Raw genomic sequence first — 27,315 nt, forward strand, 5'->3', positions numbered from 1 at the left:
TTGGGTGAACTTTAAGCACACAAAATTTGAAAATTATATTGAACAATTTGCCTACGATGAAAGTTCCATTCAATGCCTTTTAAATGATCTAAAGAGAACGAAAATTGGACGTAACATGACAGAGATATGCACCTCTATTCTGTATTTCGTTTCGAACGAAATTCTCATACAAAAAAATATTTTTTTTGTATAAGAATTTCGTTCAAAACGAAATATAGAATAGGGGTGATGAACATAACAAATTTGTCATGTTTTTTTGGGGGTGTCCTTAAACTTATGATCGGGAGTGTATACTACCCATAATCGCATATCAGTCCCATCTTTGCTTGATTTCCTATCCATATGGGACTGGTATGCGATTATAAGCAGTATATGACATAATCATTAGGAACATAATAAAGGCAAACTAATACCCTTTCAAAAAAAAAAACAAGCAAATCATCGAAATCGGTTAAAAAATGGTGAAAATATTGCCAAAATAGTGAGCGACCTCCAAAAAATGTCGACTTCATTTAAGGTTTGGGGCTCGGAGGTATATAAAATGGTTCAGTGCCCGAATAGTTAACTCGCAGAGTTTTGTCAAATATCTTCCTGCGTACGGCTCCGGGTAGTTTCGGCATCAAATAACTCTCCCCAAAGTTAAAGTCAAAATTCCATCTATATTAAAATCTGTACACCCTCCGCCTCATCGCATCGGTCGGCCCAAAGCTTCGAGCATGCCAAACACCTTGGTCGTAATGTTATCCTTTGGCAGTTCCACCTTCATCACAAACCGCTGCACCAACATCCACGGCGAGGCAACCTCATCCAAGTACTTCAGATTCATTGCCGTACACATTTTAACGCACGTTTCCACGGCTTCCTGGACCGTGTCCATCTTGTAGAATATTTGATTTAGGACAATGTAGCAGCTCTCGATGTAGGAAATTGTTGGCCCGATGGCAACCACAACGGGATTGACGCGAAGCTTCCAGACTTCCAGCAGTTCTTGGCGTTGTTTGAGATAATCGACGGCTTCCTTAAAGTCTGTGGCGTATAGGACAAAGTTGCGCGACACGTCCAGCCGGGATGGACTCCAGTGTTTTTCGTTGCGCACGGTTAGTTTGAAAAGCAGCGGTAGAAGGATGAGACACGAAGTCGAAATGTCGCTTTGGTCTGAAAAATGAAAAGGAAAATAAAGATTAATATTTTCACAATCGATGATGAATCTATTCTGATTAGGTATTTCACTTAATCTGCTACTATTTACAAGCCACCCTCCGATAGAAATGAAGCCCACTCAGGCAAACGTCCCGACCGACTTACACTTATCTACAGGACGTCGTACTGGTTGGAGTTGTCCTCGGTGAACTCTTCCTTTACCACCGGTTCAACTTGGTAGTAGTACTCTTCCGGCGGTTCCATCTGGTTCGGATTGATCGGAATAATTTGGCTGTAGCCCGCCAAAATGGGGTCGGTCCGTTTCTTGCGATTCCGTGCGACCGACTGTCGCATTTGCTTAACGTCTGCCGCACGTGCCTTCGCGTTTCGCACGCAACGATGCAGAAACTTCATGCAATCGTTGTACGTAAACAGCGGATCCGAGTGCAGAACCATCCGGTAGAACAAGTTGATCACCTTGTCGTACTTGTGGAATGCAATTTTGCTAATCTTTACACCATCTTTCTCCTTGTTCCGGCCGCTACCGGTCCAGGAGCAACGCAGCAGAAACCGCCGGTCGAAGAAGAAATCCACCGTCTGCAGACTGACGGTCCACCCTTTCCCAACGCATCGATCTTTGCCGTGGATGTTGCCCAGCGATTGCACAATGGCTTCCACGAATCGTTCATCCCGTGCACGATCCTGAAGCATTTCCAGATCTTCCAAATTCTTAACCGGCGACAGTAAACCTTCTAGAGGCTGACCGTTCGGAATGGGCCTCTGGGCCGGGACTATTGGTGCAACCGGAAGCATGGGATTCTGCAGGGCTTGTGGAATTACCGTTGGTGGAACCATCAGGCCCGGATCAGAAAGCCTACCCACGTCCGCGGGGGTATTCATCCTGTACACCCTGGCAAACTCTGATCTTATGTGAAGCTTGAATGCCTCGAATTCGGCAGTGATTCGATTCACCGTTGCCTGGAGGATTTCAACTTTCGACTCGAAAGGCGATGGAAGCGATGCTTGAACATTCACGGACGCCGTTCGGGGGACAAGATTTATAGGTTCCAGTAGATCGTTCTTTTGCGTATCGCTTCCAACGGAGCTCTTGGGTCCATTTTCGGCTGGTTTAGATGACGCAGCCAGCGATTCGGGCCCACTAAGCAACACTCTATGCATGTCGCGATTTTCCAGTGCGCTATTGATCTCCATCATTTGTTGTTCCAGATATGCCTGCAATGGAACAACAATCCATTAATTTCAAAATCTTCACATGAGAACTTATCTTTGTAGTACCTCTTCGTATGTTGTGAAATTGCTGTTCTTGATCTTACATTGGCAGGCACTGAGAGCATCTCGAACAATCTGAACGATGGGATCTGCTTTGGCTCGTTCGAATAAGCGATAACCAGCAGCACTGTTGGGCCAGTAGCATAGATCTGCTCCGTCGGAGTTTGTCGTATCATTCGTGACGTCATGATTCCAGCCGTTCTTGATAACCCACGTCGAAGGCAACGTATATAGGAAGGTACCGTCACCTTCAACGATTTCTACTATCGTATAGTTATCCATCCGTTTCGGAGCTGTAAAATGGGTGAAAGTTGCAAGTCACACAACTGGTAGTATGCATTGAAATGATGCAGGTATATCGCGGTATACCGTGGAGGTACCATATTGGAAACGGTTCCTGAATCGACGCACTCAATAATGTGCGACTATCTACAATAATTTTTTTTTTTTTAAATGTTACTTATGCAAACATTAGTTCCAGTGCTCTAGGGATGATGCTGTAGCAAAGTTTTTAAAAATACCTTGTCAAAGACGAGTGCATCATGATTAGGAACGCGTCAAATATGATGCTGGCACGGTAGTTCTTAATAAGTGATCCGATCCTTGTGAAAATCGTAATTGAGTGCAGACAACCATGATATTCAAAAGTCATGATTACAACATGGAATTGATAACATGCGAATTGTGTGTTGTGTGTTGGGTTGTCCAATCAATTTTTAGAGAACTGTCTAGTGAAGTTTAGTTTGCTTCCGATGAACATCAACTTCCAAGAAAGCTCAGCCATCTTTCGTGTAAAGTTCGACGAACTCTCGAGGAGTTCAAAAACTACAAGGGACAGCCCTATGGAGTTGTACGCAATGGTGACCGAGGGGGACGACTCTATTTACGATGCAAAAAAGATTGTGTTTTGCTGTGGCAAGCTGCGCGCACGCTGAGTAGATAATAAGAAGATTGATGACGATTCTGAAGATTTCCTCCAAAAAGATGATGAGCGATGCAAGTAGATGCGACAAATGAAAGAAGATTTTTCGAAGATTGATTCGCTAGTGTGAGATTTGTTGAGCATCTAAACTTGAGATTAAGATGTGTCGCCCCCCTCGATGGTGACGTAGGACAACGTGGTCTTATTAAATAAATCTTATTTGTTAACTGCAGCAGGAGCTTGTGTTTTGTGTAGAAAAAGGAATTTGAGCGGGGTTCTCTCTTTTTTTTTTCTTTTTTCTTCGATTTGTTTTCCGTTGATCTTGTTTTCCGTGCTGAGCACCAATGCTACCGACGCTAGGGAGGCAGCTCCCACACCTGGACCCTACCTATCGACCCATCAACTTATGAACCGGGGACCAACGGCTTTACTTCCCTTCCGAAGGTAGCTTCAGAACATCCCGATAGCGCCGACTGGGATTGAACCAAGGCCTGCTGGGGTGAGAGGTAATCACGCTTACCACTACACCACCGGTTCCGTTGGGGTTCTCTCTGTTTACACTCTTTAGTATGACGCGCTTGACATAGATGACCCACAGCGACTCACGAAGAGCTACTGATTCCGATCAATAGCGGTGTGGCTTCTTCCTCCTTTCATGGATGCTCATATGGGCTGCAGCTCGCTGCTTGCAGGCAGCCTTTCGTTGTGTACTAGAGAACACCACCACTAGCCACGCGGTGATTGAATAAACACCGTTTAGTGGGACCGGATGGAATTCAACTTTAAAATCTGTGTTAGGGAAATCGCTTTTCGCAGGCAATCGGTGGTATTTTCATTTTCATAGCAACAATTGCACATTCGTGCAATTTTCAATAGTGACATTTTGAAAAACAATAAAGTCTTAATTTTAACAAATCGTAGAAAAAATTCTATCGATTGGCGTATTAAGAATTAAAATTCATCATCTCTGGATCGAAATCAGACCACTTTCATGCCGCGACCGACTTTGGTTTTGAAATTGCAAACCCAATGTTGCCTTAAACGGTTCCAAATTGGGCCCTGATTCGCTTCCCAAAATTTGAACTCATTTAGTGAGAAACTGACTTGGCACAAACCATTTAAACTTTATATGGGAATTACTATGGAGAAACCATAATTTCGATTCATATCTATTTCAAAATTCACCAATTCTTTCTACTTTAGAAAATGATAGCTGAGCTTGTTGAAAATTTTCTCAGCTACAACTTTGTTCAAGACTAGTAAGGAACAAAAGTTATTAATGATTCAAGTCACTGATGTCTTATGATTATGCTCAATCAACTGTTCAGCAGGCAACAATGGTGTCTATGGCGCCTAGAAAAGAGGAAAAAAATCATGGCTACTATGTCACACTGCAAAATACAGTGTTGCCCACAATACAGTTGCTTAATCTTGCCATAAGATTATCAATCTCTTAAATAATTAATAACTATTTAATTTGGCGTTTGGCTGAAGAACGACTTTCTGCTAAGTTGTAGCTGATGAAAATTCCGGTAAGAATAGTTGTAGAATTTGTTTACAGTACAGTATGTTAAAAGGCTAAAAGGCAATGAACACAAAGTTTTGTTTTCCCATAGTAATTTCCATATAAACTTCAAATGATTTGTGCCAAGTCAGTTTCTTATCAAATGGGTTTAAACTTTCGGAGGCTAAATAATTAGGTCCCGATGTGAATCCGTTTGAACACTGTGGAGCGACAATTTCAAACTTTGCATCAGACTAGTGGGCAAGCCTTGATTTTCATGACATCATCGAAAGAAGTCATTGTTTACAAAAGCTGTTACTCCCTAATTCCAGCTCTATTTTGATATGGGAACTGACATCCGATTGATGACCTTGAAAAATGTCCAAAAATAAACGTTTACAATTTTATGGTGATCCTGAAAAGGACCGTTTTGTCGTGATGGTTGAGTAATGCTGAGCTATAAGGGTGGGAAACACATATGAGGCTGGTGAGCTGTATGTTGTTTGGAATGAGAGTGACGCGCTTGGCATAGATGTGGGCTGCAACTCACTACTTGCAGGCAGCCTTTCGTTGTGTACTGGAGAACAATGTTCAACGCCACGCGCCGACAGCGGACACCACCACACACGGTGATTGAACTGAATCCGATCAGTGGTTGAGGGTAGCCTTGATAGCTAACTGTTTGGGGGGGCCTTTTGTTGTGTACTGGAGAACACCACCACTCACCACGCGGTTATTGAATAAACACCATTTGGTGAGACCGGATGCAATTCAACTTTGAAATCTGTGTTAGGGATATCGATTTTCGCAGGCAATCGGTGTTAATATTAATAATCACAACAACAATTGCTCATTCGTGAAATTTTCAATACAGGGCGGACTCGATTATCCGGAGTCTTGAAAAACAATTCACTCCGGATAATCAAATCCTCCGGATAATCGACCCATAAAAAAAAATTTGTGGTCTTATGTGGTTTTCATTTAATGTTTTTAGTGGTCCCATTGAACTCTATTGAAGGATTATGGAATCGGACCAAGGTTTTAAGTACCTTGGACCATATTGGCCACTTCCGGGCAAGTTCCGGGTGCCTCCGGATAAGTGGCCATAACCAGACTTGAATAATAACCTATCATGCAACACATCAGATTATATCAAAATTCGATAACCAGATCAATGGTGGAAAAAATTAAGTACCTTGGACCATATAGGCCACTTCCGGACAAGTTCCAGGTGCCCCGGGAAAGTGACCAGAATCGGACTTGGATAATAACCTATCATGAGCACATTAAAAAACATCAAAATTCGATAAGAAGATCAATGGAATTGAACCCATGGACCATCCGCTTGAGAAGCGAACGTGTAGTCAACCACGCCATGGGACCCCTCAACTTGAGAAAAATCGTAGTCTCGCGACTCTCACGAGTGTGTAGAGACAAAGTTGAGCCTGGCTAAAAATCACCGCTACCTGAAGGCACCATATTTGACGCGGTTCCTAACTTGACGCACTCGATCAATTTCGACCATTTTCCATTAATATTTTTGAAATGTTAACGTTGCAAATATTAGTTCCAGTGCTCTAGGGATGATAGTGTAACAATTTTTTTTGAAAGCATCTCACCAAAATCGAATTGTAATTAAAAATAGACAAGTGCGTCACCATTAGGAACCGCGTCAAATGTGGTGCTGGCACGGTACATACTTGACTGTAGCACACAAATAACAAATCCCAGGTAATCATGACAGTTAGAGGTGGGCTATTTATATTTTACTGCCCGCTTCATCGGTTTCGAAACGAAGTTGTGGAAATCGCTGTGGAAAGACATCGATTCGCGAGTGTGTGCAGCCAGATATATTTGAACGAAGAAGAAGAACGAACGAAATCGGTTTCTTGTCGGAACCGAATGTGTAGCCGGGGTTGGTCGCCGGCCTGAAGGCTAAGAGAACTTTGTGGGTTTCGTGACACGTTTTCGCATATCCAGATATTCAAAGTGAACAAAATGGCGGAAGTACAGACGATTAGTGGAAAGTTTCGAGTCAAGAGACGCCGAGTAGTTTTGTCGATGAAAGAAAAGGTTAAAAATTTTGAAGATTTTGAGAAAGGGTTATCTGTCAGTGATATAATGCGCAAATATAACATTCCGGAATCGACTGCACATGATTTGAAGAAGAAGAAAAACCAATTGAAAGGCGAAATTGCACACCAACAAATACCATTGGGTAAGTCACGGCTTTTGGAGATTTTTTTTTTTGAAAAAGATGTATTTTATACATATGTGTTGATTTTCCGACTGTTGAGATTGCTTAATTTCGGTATTTGGCTAAGCAGTCTAGCGAGTTCAAACCACAGTACGGTTTGAACTCTCTAGACTGCATAGCCAAATCCCGAAATTTTATACATATGTGCCTGGCAATGATATTTGTTTTTTTTTTGTATAGATAAACGCAAGACTCTGAAGAAAGCAAAGTACCCTCTACTGGACAATGCTTAGCACATTTGGTTCTTGCAGAAGCGGGAGCAACACATTCCTGTCAGTCAAGACATGTTGGCTGTCCAAGCCAGAAAATTATTTAATGAAATTTATGGCGAAGGACAGTTTCGGGGAAGTCGAGGATACACACGAAAGTTCATCCAATGACATAACATTCGTTTTCTCAAAATTACCGGTGAAAAGCTATCGAATGATGTCGCTTGTATTGATGCATATGTCAGTCAATTTGCCAGCATAGTTCGACACAATGAATTATCTGCTGCACAAATTTTCAACGCTGATGAAAGTGGTTTGACTACACGCTAATGGAAGTACTCATTAATGAGTAAAAAAAGACCCATTTTGAAGAAAAGTGGCTTAACTCATTAATGATTAAACAATTTTACCCATTAATGAGTATCTGTTACCCATTAATGATTAAAAAATACTCATTAATGGGTAACAGATACTCATTATTGGGTAAAATTTTTACTCATTTAATGAGTTAAGCCACTTTTCTTCAAAATGGGTCTTTTTCAACCAGTAATGGGTACTTTCAAGTTAGCGTGTATAAATGCACACCTTCATCTACATTTGTAGCCCACGATTAATCTACGGCCCCGGGACGAAAAGGCAGCAAAGAGCGAATAACTTTCATGCCATGTTGTAACACAGACGGATCATTAAGCTACTACTTACACGGTTAGAAAAAAGTACCCAACGGCCAGTTCACTTTTACCTACTTTTGACTAGTTTGTCTCCTTTCCTCCTTTTAATGTTGTCAAAAACGGAGGAGCAAAACCACCCAACAAGGGTAGTAAAGTGTGGGAACTCAACGTTGAGTATAGTCATATTTACCTACCTTTGGGTACAACTAACTTACTTTTGGGTAGAAAGCGAGTGGAAAATTCCATACGAATTGCACACAAGTAAATGAAAACTACTTTGACCCACATAGTTGTAGATGCGAATTGATCATTTTAGATGGTCAAGTTTTGAAACCACCACAGCATGCTTTTGGCGCTACTGTATTTGGACGATCAAATGTAAAATACTGTGGTAGCCACAGCACAGTTCTGTCAAAAACTCAGCATTTTCATTGATCCATTTCAAATAACAGACTGTAGTGGTAATTTTTATACGATAGATGGAGTAGATGAAAGCATACAGTTGATGGTTCCGTTAGAGTACGGCAGTGTGGAGATTGCATACACTGATAAATTGAACTATTCCCATTTTACTTGAAATTTAATCAATTTGACATTAAACTCAGTTTAATCAAATCGAATGATTAAAAATTAATCCTCTCTTTCTAAACAATAAGCATCTGATATTAATCCCAGTTTAATCATGGTTGATTAGATTGTAGATTATCATTTTTTGAATAAATTTTAATCATTTTTGATTCTATTTTAATAATTTTTGATTGAATTTTAATCTTTTTTGATTATATATCAGTATGGAAAAAGAATAAAATTTAATACTGGAAAGATTATTTCGAATTTAATCATGCATGACTCACAGATAAAAATTCTGAATTTTAATTGTGATGTAAACATTCATTCACGTAAACTTAAATTTAAATTCACACAAGCGAGCAACTTGTAAACAATGTTGTTTACAAAGATGGGCTTTTTTATACAATATTTGCTACATTGCATGAATTGTGCTAGAACTTTACATGATATATAATGTAAACTTATATGATATATGACGCTCCATTTGTGTGCATCATATTGAACAGAAATTTACACTACTTTTCGAACTGTGTACTGCCGAAGTAATCACGGCTCGGACTCAATAAGGTGAAGCGGGAAACTGCATACTTTTTAAGCTTTTTTGATTTAATTTATCTTTGAGTGTATAGATATTAGAATAGCGAGCTAGGACAACTTTTAAGGTCCTAGCTCGCTATTCTAATATCTATATGCAATCTTCACACTGCCGTACTCTAACGGAACTATCAACTCTATGCTTTAATCTACTCCATCTATCGTATAAAAATTACCGCTACAGTCTGTTATTTGAAATTAGCATCTTCAACTATGTAAATCGTTGACTTCACGTAGAAGTAATACTAAAACATATAGTCAAAGTACTTTGACCCGCTTTACCTACTTTTGCGTTCCCGCACTAAAGTGCCGAGATGTATGAAAAGAACTTCCTTTTGGGTACTTTTTTCTTACCGTGTATGATGATAGGAAAATCGAGGCGCCCAAGGGCTCTTAAGAGCATACGTGTGCATTATACGTTTTCGAAAAATGCTTGGATGACACGTGGACTGTTTCGGGATTGGTTTTTCCAAGAGTTCGTCCCTAAAGTGACTGCCTATCTGAAATCTGCAAATCTACCGCTCCGCGCTGTGTTGGTATTGGATAACTGTTCCGCACATTGCAGCAGCGATGAACTTAAAACTCCAGATGGAGCTTTTACAACTGTTTTTCAACCCCCAAACACAACCGCTATACTGCAACCAATGGATCAGAATATTATTCAAATGGTGAAGGCCAATTACCGCCAAAAGTTGATGAGGAAGATACTCGGACGACCTGGAGAATTCATTGAAAACATAAAGCAAATCAACATCAAGGACGCCATATTCTGGGTTGCTGAAGCATGGGAAGAAGTTTCGGCCGAATCGACTTCCAAGTCCTGGAAGTTGCTATACACCGAACCAAAATTTGACCAAGAAGATGATGTACCGTTGTCGGTCATAAAGAAACGTTTGACTACAATTCAACTGATGGTAGCTGATAAAGCGGCTGCAGGCGATAATGAAGACGAGAATGCGGAATTCGATGTCATGTCTGATGCTGACATAGGGGAATTTACGTATTCTCGGCAACCTAAGCAGCCACCTTCTTTCTATAGCCTTTTTCTCTAAGGAACGCACACATATGCAGTATTGGTTTGTTTACAATCTATTGCTGCCAGCTGCTCCAACAATTTCAGTCGAAAGAAATGTCAAAAACTGTTTTGAAGCGCTTTTACAAAGCTCCAATCTTCTCTAGTGAGAGCGAGTATTGTCGGCAACCAGTTTTTCTTCGGCAACCGTTCCATTTGAACTGCATGTAAATCTGCTGTTCTATTATCGGCAACTCGAAATCAGCTACAATTTGTACTGCGTGTGTTGCATTTCAAGAAAACCTTGCTAGATTGCTTTTTCTCAGTGGTAAAAATATAGTCAAATTGAAGCTGAAAGCATAATGAATCGTTTGCATGCATTTAGCGAAGTGTTTTCGTAAGAAAATCCATTGAAAATAGTGTTTCAATTTGGGTTGCCGAAAATAGTCTGGCATGCTGAAGCCGTCATTTCCCCTAGCCAATGCTGTTCTTAACCATGATTCACATTTTTATGAAGGAGAAAGCGTGACGAACACCACTCTGGATGAAACTGCAAACATTTCTACAGCAGATGACAACCAAGATGAGGAGTACGAACCAGTTCCAGATCAATCAGCGCTGAACAGTATAGACACTATCATCACATGGGCTGAGGAAAACCAATTACCGTTGGAACGGCAGTTTTTACTTCGTGAAATCAGGGAAATATTCTTGATAAAATAGTCAATAAAAATTGATTTATGATCTATTTATCGAACTTGTCAATTAAGGCGATTAGCGAACAATTTTGATGTTAAAAAATATGTGATTGTAGTAGCAATTCTAGAAAGGGCTACATTAATCCTAGGGAGGGCTATAGCCCCCGTAGTTAACCTAATGAAACTATTTATCTCGATCGTTCTCTATGTCGATAGTCCATAGACAATATTCGGGAACAAATTACTCTTCATGTGTCGACGGCAAAATCTAGATCACTAGTTTTTTCTACGTTTGAAGTAAGCGATTGCGTTTTGTTTTGGATGAGGAAAATGGCTCTAATGTTGGCCTATGGATCTAAGATTGAGCCCATCGCTAAAAATATCAATTTTATCTAGATGAACGCGTCATTGGGATGGTACTAATGGATATGGACAAATTGAAAATTTAGTCGATTGATGAATTCATGTATGGACCCAAATAAGGGACATTTATGCCGACATTGCATCCATTTCCCCTAGGTAGATGTTCAAACAAATTTCCAAAAGTTCTTGTGCAATTTTTTGTTAATGTTCAAGTGTCTATAATTTTAACCATTTCAAAAGTTTGCAATTTTCAAAAGATTAAGAAGACAAAAATCGGACTAGGAAATTTTGAGATATTTAAGTTTTTAACATTTATTTTTTGAACATTTACTTGAAATGACTAAAAACACTTTTTATGTTTTCCAAGAAAACACATTCCTTGTCTACACTTTGTTTCAGATGTCATTTCAAACAGAAGTGCCGTTTCTGGGCTAATTTTTCACAATGCGAAGTTGAATAGAATTCTGAGAGGTACCTAATATTTATTAAAATTTGTTTATTTTTTCGCTATTTGGCCTAGAATGCGTGATAATGATTGCACCATATATGTACGTTTCCCGTTTCACCTGTGCATACAATGCCCTGGTTTTCTTCGCATGCACGTAACGTATAGCTCATACCGTAGTAGGCTGTGTATAAACGAAAATGATTTACTTAGTTTGACAGTTGCACCATGACGAAGTGGCAGCGTATTCGTGATTTGTCCATCGCGCAAATGTCACAAAGAGGCATTTCAATCGCCGTGGGAGTGTCCCGGTGGACCGTCAAAAGGGTTTTAGACCGAGAAAAGAAAGGACAACTATCCGCGAAGGTGGCCACAGGTCGTCCGAGGTCAGCTGGGGTTCCGAGGGTTATCGCTGCTATCAAAAGGAAGATTCGGGTGAATCCAGTGCGTTCAATAAGGAAAATGGCAAAGAAACACGGGATCAGTAACTTTACGGCACGGAAGATCGTAAAGGAAGATTGCGGATCAAAGTCGAGGGTATGCTTACATGCTTACCAACCGCATCCGGGAGCTACGAGTCGCACGATACAAGAAAATCTTAAACTTCCATAATCGAAAAAATCCGAGAGCATGTTTACCGTCGATCCCGCATCAAATTCCAAAACCGACCGGTATATTAGTTCTCTTCCGGTAAAAGACGTGGCCGACGAGCACAAGAACGTGTATCTGACCAAGCATCCTGCTAGCGTTATGGTGTTTGGATTGGTGGTTTCCGATGGCAAAAAAATGGACCCGGTGTTCATTCCAGAAGGCAACAAGGTCAACACGGAGGTCTACATCGGGATTTTAAGTAAGTATGTTCTTCCGTGGATCAAAGAACAGTACGGTCCGAAGCCGAATGTTGTATTTCAACAAGATGGGGCTTCGTGCCACACCTCGAACCGCACTGTTCAAACTGTAACCACCGACAAACCGACATGAATGATCATACAAATAACAAATACATGTCTGATCAAAGCACAAAACTGACATCTGCCGCCGTGTCCGCGGAAAATATGTATCCTAGCCACGAACACGCGTACAAAATTTATGAGTTGGTTCGTGTCTAATATATTTCGGACAAATTATTTTTATCTAGATAAAACATTTCTAGGGTTTGGCAGATGGGATCGTTGCACATTTGAATCGGCCGTTATGGATTCTAGATCAAGAGTTAAGTTTAAGTTTCATGTCGGTTTGTCGGTGCTTTAACTGCAGTTTTCTCATTTTTGTGTTTTGTAACATGCTGTACAACTACAGCACGGCAGTTCAGCAGTTGGAAGAACACGCACTGCTAACGAGGGAAATGTCCATGAATAATTACAGGCGGAAATAAACTAATCTGTACTTGGAATAAGCATTCTCGTGGGAGGTGGTTCAATGACGCCCATAATGAAAATGCTCGACAAAGAGGAGTAAGGGAGACAATACGCAATAAAATAGAAAACTTCAGCAAACACTTACAATCATGGGTGCTAAATTCCGTCACGCTTAGCAAAAAGTTGTTCTCCTCAATGTACCGATAGATGTTTGACGCAAACTCGGGCCAGTTTTGCTTGAACGTATCGATTGCGTCCGGGTGATCCTGGTTGAAGTCATCGAGAAACTGAAAACAAAGAACACATTCATCACTCCAGCGCGAAATTCAAGTCAACCACGCAAGTCTCCACTAACCAGACTGTATCCATCCGGTTGCGATAGGAAGGGAAACTTTTCGTACAGCTTGGCCGGTACCGCCTTCCGGGTCACTTCCTTCCGCGCCTTGTGCGTCTCATTCCACAGGGCCCGTGCCTCTTCGACGGTTTTCATCTCCCACATTTGCCCTATCGGTGTGCTGCTGTCCAGGAAATCATTGTACGACTTCCCTTGAGCCAAACTGCGCTTCCGCTTCATGTAACCGTACCGGTCGAATAGTTTCCCGTTGACGCGAGCGTAGTTGCCCTGTCGGCGGAAGTAGATCGAAGCGTTTTCATTGGGAAATATCTTCTCGATCGCTTTCGCGTACCACTCCAGCTCCAGTATGGGGATTCTAAAATAAAAAGGGATGTTGAGATGCAGGTGATTAGAATCAAACGGACGACTCACGGTCCACCGTTTTTGTCCATCAGGTAGTTGATAATGTTGGCCGTCAGAATGTTCCTCTGGTTGGGGGTGAGCGTCTTCGCATGCAGCGTATCCCTCATCACGAAACAGGACGAAACAATTCGTCTAAGTTCATCTACGACTCGTTGCTCTTCATGGGTTATCAAACTTGAATCGTCCGGTTGAGTACATTCCTCATTCGGCTCGTTGCTGTTCTGCTGAGACGAGCCTTCCCCGTGGTCTCGTTGATGCGTCATCGATTCGTTCCTCTTGTTTCGCATCATATTCGAGTATCGTTGCTGTAGCTTTCCGGTAAGGCCGTCCATGCCACAGAAGTAGGTCGTTTTGCGCTCGTGTGGAAACAGAACCACAATGGCATCGGCCCAGTAGTTAAACGTGTCGCGTTTAGCTCTAAAAACCACAATCTATTAGAGCAAATGTTCAAGCAAGGCTTAAGAATTTCTTACCTCCGGGTTGGAGTAATCCCTCTTTCTCTCGAAACGATATAGTGCACCACGACGTTGGTCAAATCGATCCGCTGGCATTTGTCTAGCTCGTTGAGACCGATCAAGTTCCGAGTCATTGGAGATTGGCTCAACAGAAGTCGAAGCTTCTCTGAACCGGGCACCGCCGGGTCGTTCATCATCTGGTTCATGGAGCGATCGCTTTCGACGAGCAGGGAGAGAGAGTCCTGGGAGCTGTCCTCCAGCAGAATGGAATCACCGTATTCGTCGGCTTCGATCGCTTCCAGCTTGATGCGCTTAGCTATGGGATCATCATCTGCATCGGACGGCGAGGTGTCCTGGAGGGCGGCATTTGGGACCGACACACAAACGGGAGTGGTGGTGGATGAGGTAGACGTTAGCTGTTCGAGGAAATATTTCTCGAATTGCTGAAAGTGTCATAATTTAACTGTAGGTACCTAAGCGTTATGAAGGTTGTTCCCTTACCTTATCATTGTTCTCGGTATTGGGAGTCGAAATCTCAGTGATTGAGAACGTGGCCGCCGACGTCGGTGGTTGCTGCAATTTTGGATCCAACGGAGCAGGTGAAGGACTAGCGATCGAAGAGGATTGCTCTTCGGTCGATTGAAGCGATTTCTTCAGTTCGGTGAATCGAGCGGTAAAGATCGCACGCCTTCCTAGCTTTGGAATGAGTTCTTTGATGATGTCCGGCGTTAGAAGCAGGAAAGCTTCCTCGTTGACCTCTTCATCTGAACGAGCGAAGAAAATGATGTGGGTTAAGAAATTTTCGTTCTGTTTAATTTGTTGCTTTATTAGAACAGTTAAGGGGAATCAACTGGGCTATTTATGTAGCCAGTTCAGTTACGGACGAACCCGGCCAACTTGGTCAATATTCATGGGTTTATATAATAAGACTTCTATGCCTCAAATATTGGTTTCCTCTTGGTTTATCAAACGATAGATCCAACAATAATTGGAAATCAATAAATCTTCAAACAAATTATTAAGTATACCTGCATAGTTCATGTACAATGGGGACAAACAGTTTAAGCCTTTCCATACCGGAAGGTTTTTTGTTGTTTTGAAATGCAAATATGTGTTGTTGAAAGTAGTGTTAGAACAAAAGATGTTTCACACAACCTAAAATTAACGAATCTGTTTTTGTTTTAAATTGTTGTTAAATTATTTTAATTGATTTTCAATATTTGCTCCGTTGAATCCGCAAGAACACATATGGACAAGAATAATAAGTATAGGAAGAAGCTTGAAAAATGACTGATTATTTAATGGTAGAATGATAAATATGACATGGACCGAAAAGTTGTGGATCATCTGTGCTACCACGAGACGGTTAAGGAGGATGGTTGGTGAGTGTAAACGGTATTCTTTGGTACAAACAACGTAAATATTTACCTTTTTTGACAAAACCCAGGTAATCATGACGTTTGATTATTGAAAACAATATGAATGAAGAAAAGAGACCAACTTCTGTCATGATTACCTGAGATTTGTCAAATAATGTAAATATTTACATCGATTGTATCGAAGAATGGTATGTTGGTATGAAAATAAACTAGGATAGGCAAATTTTTGGTCAACTTTGGAGTGTTGTAACTTTGTCAAATTTGATGCGATTTTAAATCTTCTAAGAGCATTTGACTGGAAAACTAATATTGTTCTACGATGTAGCCACGAAAATAATCCTGGTCACCGGATACCGGAGATATTTCGGAGAGCTTGTCTAACTTGCTAAATTTTTGGTGAAATTTTATATATGATGCTGGTTAAATATATATAATTTTAGTAAATACAACGATATAGACTTAAAGTGAATCATTTACCACATTGGCCACTCTCGGGACCTCCGGTATGCCCCCGGGGGAACCTGGAGCAGAGGACAATTGCAGGTTCTCTCGGGGCATCCCAGTGGTTCCGAGAGCGGCCAATGTGGTCACTGATCCATTTGAAGTTTAATGAATGCCTATTCATGAAAAACCATGAAGAATGAGCTGTCGCACGGCATGTTTTGGTGTAAAAATGCAATTTTCCTCTGCTCCAGGTTCCCCCGGGGGCATACTGGAGGTCCCGAGAGCGACCAATGTGGTAAATGATTCACTTTAAGTGTATAGAAAGAATATTCATGAAAATCCATGAAGAAAGATCTGTCGCACGGCACGTTTTTAGTTAAAACGAAGTAGTCCCCTACTACAGGTTCCCCTGGGGGTATCCCGTGATTCCGAGAGCTGCCAATGTGGTCACTGATCCATTTGAAGTTTAATGAATGCCTATTCATGAAAAACCATGAAGAATGAGCTGTCGCACGGCATGTTTTGAGTGATTAAATGATCTGCCTGCATTCAGAACCCTCCACCAGAACCGATTCTAGGGAAATGGCCATATCTCGGTTGATTATAAGCCGATTTAAGTTCTTGGCATATGATTCGCTTACGAAATGGTTCTTCTTTCGTTGTATTTACTAAAAATATATATATTTAACCAGCATCATATATAAAATTTCACCAAAAATTTAGCAAGTTAGACAAGCCCTCCGGAATATCTCCGGTATCCGGTGACCAGGATTATTTTCGTGGCTACATCGTAGAACAATATTAGTTTTCCAGTCAAATGCTCTTGGAAGATTTAAAATTGGATCATATTTGACAAAGTTACAACACTCCAAAGTTGACCAAAAATTTGCCTATCCTAGTTATTTTGAGTAACCCCTGTAGGTCTTGATCCCGAACGGTTGAGTTTCTTGCACTGTCACGAATTTCTTTAGCTTTTATGCGTGTTTTCCGCCTATAATTTCTTTTTCAGTTGTGTGATGCTTTGAAAACGAAGATTTTTCGCAGTGGTGCTAATAAATTAATAAAGTTTGTAAATAGTTCTGGTGTCGAGATTTGACTGCCTTGTTTTTGGACGACATCGATCACTGATAGGAGTCCAGAAGAGAATCTGGCAGACAAGAAATGTGTATCAGATTATTGTAGTTTTAACTGCGTGAAAACGAGAAAAAAGAAGTGCAACAATCAGGGAAACTTTATGTTTGTGTTATGTACTGAAGGAAATTTTAAGTTTGTGTAGGGCATTACAGATAGTACTCCACAAAGCACCTAATGCTTCACAAATTCTCCAAAAAATTTCCGTAAATCGTGACTGCGGTGCACTGGTCTGGAGATACGACAGAGTATCAAATAAAAGACCCTATTTCGACGGTGCTCAGAGGCTGAGGGCTACATATGATCCACGACCACGAATAGGTCTGCCATTTCCCTCTGGAAGAATCCAAGTAATATTTTGTCTAGCGGGGTAACATCGTTTCTTTATAATTGCGAACTAAAATTGACGACTTATTCTTGACTGCTGTTGAGTCCAACTACGATGCAACAGTTCTTACCGAGACCTGGCTAGATGATCAAATTCACTCAGCACAATTATTTGGCAGATTCTCAGTTTTTCATAATGACCGTAACCGGATGAACAGTGCCAAATCACGCGGTGGTGGCGTCTTGATTGCGGTTTCCAAACGACTGAACTGTTGCCTCGATCCTGCTCCGGTTAGTACTTCTCTTGAGCAGTTATGATAATGATAAGCATCGGCGTTATGTACCTTCCTCCTGACCGTAAATCTAATTTGAGCTGCGTTGAGAACCATATCAGTTCCATTGGTGCTGCATTGTCCCGATTACATCACAACAATCTAGCTCTGCTATGTGGCGACTATAACCAGTCTGGGCTTGTTTGGAATATTTCCGCGAATGATCATCCAACCATTGACATTCTTCGGTCGTACATGCCTGCTTCCTGCTGTGCTCTTTTGGATGGTTTTAGCCTGCATGGTTTAATGCAAATTAATTCTGTACCAAACAGAAACTCTCGGCTGCTTGATCTTGTGTTGGTGAACGAAGCCGCCGCACTAGAGTGCAGTGTCGCTGAGGCATCCGAGCCTCTGATTCATCTAGACGCCGATCATCCAGCGTTGGAAGCATTCTTAAATCGATCAGTTCCTGTTCTCTATGAAAACATCGTTGATGTACAAAACCTGGACTTTCGTAGAACTGACTACGTCGCGTTGAATCACTCACTGGCCCAGGTAGATTGACAGTCGCTTGACTTGTGTTCGTCCATTGATGAAGCCGTTAACTATTTCGAAGAAGTTGTCAGCCGATTAAAAATGGATTGTGTGCCTCTGAGTAGACCTGCTCCAAAACCTGCATGGTCCAATGCTCGATTACAGCACTTGAAGCAACCGGTGAACACTCGTGTTTATTTCAGTTACCGTGGGGACGTAATTTGTGATTAGCCTCGGTCCCTTTCAAATTGTATCATTATTTATGTACGGTCCTTATATTTTAAATGACGTTTCACATTCATCTAGTGGTGGCCGATTTTCATTCGAATAATCGATTAATCGATTAACGAACCGAAAAGTAAAATATTTGTTATCGGTTATATCATGCTGATATAAGCATTAACATCTCCAGAGAATCATCACCGATCGTTTCAAACATGTGCTGCACTCTCATTGGTGGGAAAATGACAGCACAGCGAACAAAAAAATAACCGATTAGTTGTTAATCGAGTAATTAAAAGATGGGACATCTCTGATTTTGGTGTAATTGTTTTGATAAAAATGAGCGCAAAATTTCATCTCTATACCGAGGGGGCAGCAAAATCACAAAATTACCTTGAATACGGGGGGTATTCATTGGATGAAAGGGACCGTGAAAGAGGACACTAAAATAGAAAGTTTTTCTTCCGACAGTTTCATCTTAGTATTCATCTTTGCTTGAAGCGAGTGAGATCGAAGGCTCTTCGAAAATACAACCAGTCCCGTAATCCATTCACCAAGCGATTATTTTCGTTAGCAAGTAATTGCTACCGAATGTACAACCGTTTTCTATACAAGAAGTACTCAAGACGTATGCAGACCAATCTCCGGCGTAATCAAAGCTATTCTGGACGTTTGTGAAGACAAAAAGGAAAGAGGATGGGCTACCGGTTGAGATTCATCTAAGCGATAAAAGAACCAACACTTCTTTAGAGAAATGTAACCTCCTGGCTGAGCATTTCAAGAGTGTTTTCAACGATTCAACGGCATCGTTAAGCCAAGTTGCTGAAAGGATCAGAGATACTCCCAGTGACGCGTTCAGCTTTGATATTTTCATGGTCACATTGGACCTCGTCGACTTTGCCATCCAGAAGCTGAAATTCTCGAACGCTGTTGGGCCTGACGGTATGCCATCGTCCATACTCAAAAGATGCTCAACAGAGCTTTCCTCTCCGCGTTCAAAGCTGTCCAATATTTCGTTACAGCTGAAACTAATGTTCTGCCCGACAACAACTCAGCAGCACGAGACTCCTTGAACTGTGTCTCAGAGTCGGCGCACTACTGGGCAAACTGGAGGGGCTACGCGGATGAAAAGGCACTCAAGCTTTCAATTAAACTGAAACACAACGCGGATCAATTTAAACACTGTATTTCTCCAATTACCGATAGTGTGGATTGTGTGGTGTTGTGTTCGATTTTCTTGGCACATACCCTTGATGACGATGGCGACTACGACGACTGCAGACCAGCGAGCGCTCGCTGTGGTTCCGGAAAGATCCTTAAAGGCCGATCTTGTCGGCAAGATGGCGGTACCACCGCTCGGTGAAATTGCGGTACAATTCCGACAATGGCGGACGAAGCGAGGCTGACCGAACGTCGGCCGTAGTGCGATGGCGGGTTGGTTTTACCGGGCTGGTATAGCGGTTTGTGGAGATGGTTCCGATGCACAGGCGCTTCCTTCGGACGAAGCCGGTCGACGACGGCAAGGCCGCCCTCTGTCGAACCGGGAAGGGAAATTCTCCTTGGCGTTTAGGGCCTTCAGCCCGAGAACGATGTCCTTTACGGTTAGGTCAAGGTAACTAAATGTCACCTAGACCGTAGCGTGCAATAGCGGTCTTTGACTCGCCAACCAGAAAACCATTTGATTGGTTAAAAAGAAAGGTCCTGAATCAGCTGAATTGGTGATTTCCACTGCACCTTGATTCACTACTTGCACTGTATTCTGTTAAAATGTATTCCACAGACACTTCTGGTCTACACGCTCACCTGAGATAAAGTCAACGATGGCCGTTCTCTAAGCATCGCAGAACCCTTCAGCTCATCACCCGTGACTCCGTGTCACCATTTTGCCGCGGCCATGCGCGCCTTATTCAGCAGTCGGTCGTTAAGCATGGCCGTGTCGTCTGCCCAGTGGGTTTCACCGCAAGTGTTACACAAGTTTATTTGAATGCTCGATCACATGGTACATATTTAAAATATTGTATTGAACCTTTGTAACAGAACGGTTACACAACAAGGTGTATTTCCCTCTCGTTGGAAATCTTCGTTCATGTTCCCGATTTTCAAGAAAAGAGACAAACAAAATGTGGGGAATTACCGAGGAATTACTTCACTTTGTGCCTGCTCGAAAGTATTCGAGATAATCATCAACGACGCTTTATTTGCCAGCTGTAGAAACTACATTTCTCCTGACCAACATGGTTTCCACCCCAAACGTTCGGTCTCAACAAACCTCATTCCTTTCATTTCCCTATGCCTACGGAATATGGAGGCAGGGGCACAGGTGGACGTCGTATACACGGATCTCAAGGCTGATTTCGACCGGGTTGATCATGTCATTCTAATTGCCAAACTCGAGAAGCTTGGTGTTTCTCATGGACTCACTCGTTGGTTTGAATCGTATCTGACCAATCGGGAGCTTTGTGTGAAAATCGGGTCTGATCAATCGGAATATTTTTCAAACAACTCAGGCGTTCCTCAAGGCAGCAATTTGGGACCGCTGCTATTCTCAATATTCATCAACGAAATCGGTTTGATACTTCCAACTGACTGCCGGTCATTCTATGCAGACGATGTCAAGATGTACGTGGTTATGCGATGCTTCACTGACTGCCTGCGGTTGCAGCATCTGATCGATAGTTTCGAAGAGTGGTGCTCTAGGAATTTTCTCACGTTGAGTGTTCAAAAATGCAATATCATCACTTTCCATCGCAAGCTAAAACCTATTGCATTCAATTATACGATCGATAACCAACCTCTGCAGCGTGTGGACAACGTTCGTGATCTAGGAATTACACTTGATTCTGCTTTGACGTTTAAGCTACATTACACGGATATCATAGCCAAAGCTAACAGGCAACTCGGATTCATCTTTAAGATCTCTGATGAGTTTCGGGATCCTACCTGGCTGACAGCTCTATATTGTTCTCTAGCGCGATCGATCTTGGAATTTGGTGTAGTAGTATGGTGTCCGTATGAAACAGTTTGGATAGCGAGCATCGAGTCTGTTCAGAGGAAATTCGTTCGTTACGCTCTTCGCCACCTTCCTTGGTACGATCCTACGAACCTTCCACCCTACGAAGATCGTTGCCAACTACTGGGTATTGAAACTCTTGAACGTAGGCGGAAGATTAACCAGGCAGGCAGTTTTTGCAGCAAAAGTGCTGATAAGCGAAATCGACTCTCCCGGGATTTTGGCTGAATTCTAAATCTATGCACCTGAACGAGTTCAACGATCGAGAAGTTTCCTGCATCTCAGACCCCGTGCAGCTAATTACGGATTACAGGATCCAATACGGTTCATGTCTGCTCGTTTCAATGAATTCTTTGTTTTTTTTTTCGATTTCAACTGCACAGTGGAAACATTTCGTCAACGGCTTCAACGTAGTCTGCTGGATAGGTGACGATACGGTTCGACACATGCAACTGCTTTCAATCAGCAAATTGTTGCAAGACGGTGAGTAGCTGTCCATTAATGTACATCTGATGAATTTTGCTACCTGTTTCCATTTTTGTTCCCGATCAACTCTGCGATGACGGCCTCGACTGATCCAAGGACAACTCCATGCCATAGGACGAGGTTATTTTTTTTATGATGAAGACCATAGTATTATTATTATTATTCGGTGTTTATTTTTATAATTGATGTGTTTTTTTGTCCTTTTTATATTGTTCCTTGTATTTTGAAAAGATATGGGCTTTACGCTTATTTGCGCAAATATTTGCCAAATAGGCTTTTCCCATCACTCTTCATTTAGACAGCAAAAGTCCGATGAAGCGAAAATAAATAAATAATTTGTTTTATATTTCATATACTTTACATTGCATAATATTACCATTGCAGGGCTGTTACAAAATTTTCTAAATTTAATCCGCGAAATCCGCGATTTCTCAAAAGAAATCCGCGACTTCAAATACTAATCCGCGACAAAACAAAAATGTTTTCATTGCCTAAACATACCATTTGTATACTACTACATGGCATTTCAAGCTTATTGCTTATAGCATATTAGATTTTTGCTTGCTCTCAACTAAGTGTTCTTTTAAGTACTTTCACATTTTAATTGTGAGCTTTCTATGCCTGTACCATCCTATCCCCAATTTTCCAACCCGAAAAATTTATAGACCGAACGGGAATCGAACTTAGTCGCCTCTATCATGGACTTGCTCTGTATCTGCTCCTTTACCGACTGAGCTAAAGGAGTATCGTTTGTACCTTTGAAAAAAAAAACAATCTTCAGTTCTTTGACTATATGTTTTTAGTATTACTTCTACGTGAAGTCAACGATTTACATAGTTGAAGATGCTAATTTCAAATAACAGACTGTAGTGGTAATTTTTATACGATAGCTCGCTATTCTAATATCTATATACAATCTTCACACTGCCGTACTCTAACGGTTTGTTTTTTCCGTCGATCTTGTTTTTCGTGCTGAGCACCAATGCTACCGACGTGCCAGGAAGGCAGCTCCCACACCTGGACCCTACCTATCGACCCATCAACTCATGAACCGGGGACCAACGGCTTTACTTCCCATCCGAAGGAAGGCGTGATCAGAGATGTTATGCCTCAGAAAATCCCGGCGGCGCCGACTGGTATTGAACCCAGGCCTGCTGGGGTGAGAGGTAATCACGCTTACCACTACACCACCGGCGCCGTTTGACGTATTTTGTTGCCCTAAATGTTATAGTTAATTTGGCTCTAGTTTTCTCAATTTTTACCGATTCAAACCAAACACCCTGCACATAATCGAGAAATTACCAGAGTTTCATAAGCTACACTTTTCTAATTTATAATATAAACCTTTTCGTTGTCAAATTACCGAATCGTATGTATGTGAAAAATGGTTTTCTTAGCTACAACTTTGTAAAAAACCACTTTTCAATCAAATGTAAGGAACAAAAGTTAATAATGATTCATGTCACTGATGTCTTATGATTATGCTCATTCAACTGTTCAGCAGGCAACATTGGTATTTCTGGTGCGAAGAATGGAGTACAAATATCATGGCTACTATGTCACACTGCTTTTTGGATCATGCACGACTTATTACTATGTATACTGGAAATTATAGGTTTTCCAATCGTTCGGGACATCAGTTGAGTTGTTCTACTAGATCAACCAAGACTGCAATAATGTCTGTAGTATCGAAAAATGTCCAATCAGATTCAAAGTGTCTATTATGCATGATCTATTTTCGAGTAATCCAGATGTTCAAGGTTCTTCAAATCGTCCTGAAGTTCAGATAATTTGATCTACTAGATCAACCGAGATTGGGACAATATCTGTAAAGGGTGTCCACAATGAAATTGCCACACTATGAAATTGCTCTAACTTTTTAACCGTTGGGTAGAATTTAATGAAAATTTGGGTGGATTTAGTTCATAGTGCATTATTTACATCCTGCAAGTTTTAAAGTCCTGTGATCAAAACTCGCGGAAATGGAGTCGAAAGAACAGCTCGTGCGTGATAAAATCTTGCGCATTCATCACGAGAACAAGGATCTCTCGCATCGTTCCATCGCTAAAACGTTGGGATTCGCGAATTCCACGGTTAACCACCGATCGGAAGCCCAGAAGTGAAGGAAAAAGTATTCCGTACAACACTAAAAATCACAACCGCGTAGTTGGGGCCTTCAACCGAAATCCGAACGCCTCCGTTAGGGATGTGGCTAAGAAGCTGCACCTAAGCCGAAGTTTTGTCCAGAAAGCCAAAACTAAGGCTGGGCTTCGAACGTTCAAGGTACAAAAGGCCCCTAATCGCGACGAGAAGCAGAACAAGTCCGCCAAAACCCGTGCCAGGAAGTTGTACCTCAACATGCTGACGAAAGTTGAATGCTGCATCATGGACGACGAAACATATGTGAAGGCCGACTTCAAACAGATCCCCGGCAACCTGTTTTTCACGGCCAAGGATAAGTTCAGCGTTCCGGAGTATGTCCGCACTCAGAAGATGTCCAAATTTGCGAAGAAATTCCTGGTTTGGCAAGCCATCTGCACGTGTGGGAAGCAGAGTGCACCTTTCGTGACCCAGGACACGATGAACGGACAGGTGTACATAAAAGAGTGCCTCCAGAAGCGGCTGCTTCCTCTCCTGAAGGCCCACAACGTCCCAACAATCTTCTGGCCGGATTTGGCCTCATGCCACTACTCCAAGGACGTGCTGAAGTGGTATGCGGACAATAAGGTCAATTTCGTGCCGAAAATGTTCAACCCTCCCAACACTCCGGAGCTCCGCCCCATCGAGAAGTACTGGGCGATTATGAAGCAGCACCTTCTTAAACGACCTAAGGTAGTGAAGACAGTCGAGGAACTGAAGAAAGTATGGGTTTACATGCAAAAAACGGTTGATTCACAGGTTGTGCAGAATCTTATGGCCGGGGTTAAGGCCAAGGTGCGGGCATTTGCGTATGGACTGTAAATAAAATACGAGTAAAATGGTAAAATGAAGTTTAATAGTTATTTCTCAATCCCTGAAAATTTGATGGCAATCGGATGAAAACTCGAATTTTGCGAATCAATTTTGTGTGTGGCAATTTCATCGTGGACACCCTTTAGTATCGAAATACTTCCAGACAGATTCACAGTGTTTATGTGGATCATGCATGAACTTTTGTCATGTATACCAGATGTTTTAAATTCTCCAAATCGTTCTGGAGTTCAGCTGATTTATTCTACTAGATCAACCATGACTGGGATAAAGTCTGTAGTATCGAAACATATCCAAACAGATTCATATTGTCTATATGGATAATGATTAATTATTTCCACGTATACCAGATGATCTAGGTTCTCCAAATCGTTCTGCAGTTAAGATGATTTGTTTTACTAGATCAACAATAACTAGGATAATATCTGTAGTATCAAAATATTGATTTGGAAATCCTAGAACATTTGGCATACGCGGAAATAGGTTGCCATGATCCACATAGACACTGCAAATTTGTTTGGGCATATTTCGATACTACACATATTCAATTAGTTTTGGGTGATCTAGTAGGAAAATAATCTGATCTCCAGAATGATTTCAGAACCTATAACATCTTGTATACGCAACAATAGGTCGGGTACAATCCACATAGACACTTTGAATCTGTTTGGACATATTTCGATACTAGAGACATTATTGCAGTCTTGGTTGATATAGTAGAACAAATCAACTGAACTCCTGGACGATTTGGAGAACCTAGAATATACGGTTTACATGGCAATTACTTGCATATATACGATTCGTTTATGATTTGACCACGAAAAATGCTATGTTCATATTGAAAAAAAAGAAAATGTCTCAGATTGGACAGACCTCAGGAAATTTCCATGTAAATCCGGTGTGACTTATGGAATTGAGATAATTTCTCGATTATTTGCAGGGTGTTTGGTTTGAACCGGTAAAAAATTGAGAGCCAAGTGAACAACAAAATTGATGACAGTAAAATAATCCGGGACGGAAAGGTTACAATGAATTCCACAATTTTTGTAACAGCACGTTCGCCCCTTCGCCATTTTCGCGACATCATTTAATGTTTCCCCGATTTTCGCGACTGAAAGTTCGAATCCGCGAAAATCGCGAAATCCGCGCCTGTTATAACAGCCCTGCCATTGTTTTCACTTTTGTTTAAATCGGCGCGTTTATTCCAACTCGAATCATTTTACTGAATCATCTTTGCAGCAAATGACGCAGATGATTGAGTCATATTTCACAGATATGTTGCAAACATCAACGTTGACAAGACAAATGATTAGGTGTTATCTAACCAAATCGTGTTCCAGGATGCTTTCTCGTACTGGCTACGTTAGTGTTTCATTAGATTAGATTAGATTAGGTGGGAGAGGCGGGAGTGGTATAAAATATCTTAAAAGCAGTCCACTTAAATATGGACAGTCCCTTACTTCAGAAATGAATAAAATTCTTATATGTGTTGGAAGATATTAAACACTCTGCGGAGGCGAACCAGCCTCAGGCTGAAAGCCTCCCCAATAAAGAAATCTTAACTTAAACACTCTGATAAATAATGTATTTATAGAAAAAGGTACGGAAGAGAATTCAGGAGCTCTGTCCATGTCTTCCATAAACAAATCATCAACACATTGAGTATTGAGTGACAACGTTTGTCCAAGTGAGAGCAAACGATGCACAGAGGCAACAAAACTCAACACTCTACCTAATCTAAACTGTAATTAATTTAGGCTTTTTTCTCTACCCGTCCCAAGTGCTCTACGAAACAACACACAACGATAGCTCTATAAACCACCAACACATCTATAAATGAGCACCCTAAGCATTATTACAGCAGCGGCCATCATACATGCAGCAGGCCATAAAAACGAAAACAGTCTTCTCCGTGCAAGCAAGCGACGGGCCCAACCCTTTCTCCCAATCATTCAAACGCTACTTACCACGAAATCGCTCCACCAAATCAGACAAATTCCACTTCTTCAACGTATTTTCCACAAACTCGTCCATTTTAGCACACTTAAAATCGATTTCATTAGCACTAGTAAAATTGAATTTCACTGCCACTAGCTTCACATTCACATCTGACGTTTTACATCACCACTGACGGAATAAAGCAGTAGCACAGTCCGGAGCGAAAGTGGATTATTGCTTTTTTACAACCGGTCTCTCACGGAATGAGAGCGAGTTCCCTGATGCCATCTCTCTTGCTCTCGATTCGAACGATGGCCTCTACTGTAAACACCGGTCTGTCGCGTGAGCACCGTTTTG

General features: G+C 41.5%; 1 protein-coding gene across 2 annotated transcripts; it reads right to left on the reverse strand.

The window, feature by feature from the left end:
• Nucleotides 1-647: 647 nt before the first annotated feature.
• On the reverse strand, nucleotides 648-27,171 carry LOC135714338 (uncharacterized). 2 transcript variants are annotated; one of them, XM_065237676.1, is made up of 9 exons: nucleotides 26,988-27,171; nucleotides 14,747-15,009; nucleotides 14,264-14,688; nucleotides 13,800-14,207; nucleotides 13,389-13,743; nucleotides 13,179-13,320; nucleotides 2,437-2,723; nucleotides 1,306-2,373; nucleotides 1,066-1,155 (listed from the first exon to the last, which is right to left on the reverse strand). In XM_065237676.1, the coding sequence occupies exons 1-8, from the start codon at nucleotides 27,052-27,054 to the stop codon at nucleotides 1,312-1,314; spliced, it is 3,009 nt and encodes a 1,002-aa protein (XP_065093748.1). In that variant the 5' UTR covers nucleotides 27,055-27,171; the 3' UTR covers nucleotides 1,066-1,155; nucleotides 1,306-1,311. The 2 variants fall into 2 exon arrangements, with proteins under 2 accessions (XP_065093749.1, XP_065093748.1); XM_065237677.1 differs by lacking the exons at nucleotides 1,306-2,373; nucleotides 2,437-2,723 and having other exon boundaries at nucleotides 648-1,155.
• Between the last annotated feature and the right edge of the window lie 144 nt (nucleotides 27,172-27,315).

The sequence above is a fragment of the Ochlerotatus camptorhynchus genome, unplaced genomic scaffold (genome assembly GCF_037179485.1).
Source record: "Ochlerotatus camptorhynchus isolate MF236.1 unplaced genomic scaffold, CSIRO-AGI_Acam_v1.1 ptg000639l, whole genome shotgun sequence".
NCBI lineage: Eukaryota > Metazoa > Arthropoda > Insecta > Diptera > Culicidae > Ochlerotatus > Ochlerotatus camptorhynchus.

Bases quoted from the DNA above. Each gene is read 5' to 3' on its own strand.
- LOC135714338 (XM_065237676.1), bottom strand. From the start codon at position 27,054: ATGGACGAGTTTGTGGAAAATACGTTGAAGAAGTGGAATTTGTCTGAT. The intron at 15,010-26,987 runs GTAAGTAGCGTT...TCGCTCGTTCAG, and splicing joins TTTGGTGGAGCGATTTCGTG to ATGAAGAGGTCAACGAGGAA. The intron at 2,724-13,178 runs GTAAGTGTTTGC...CCCATTTTACAG, and splicing joins GGAATTTAGCACCCATGATT to CTCCGAAACGGATGGATAAC.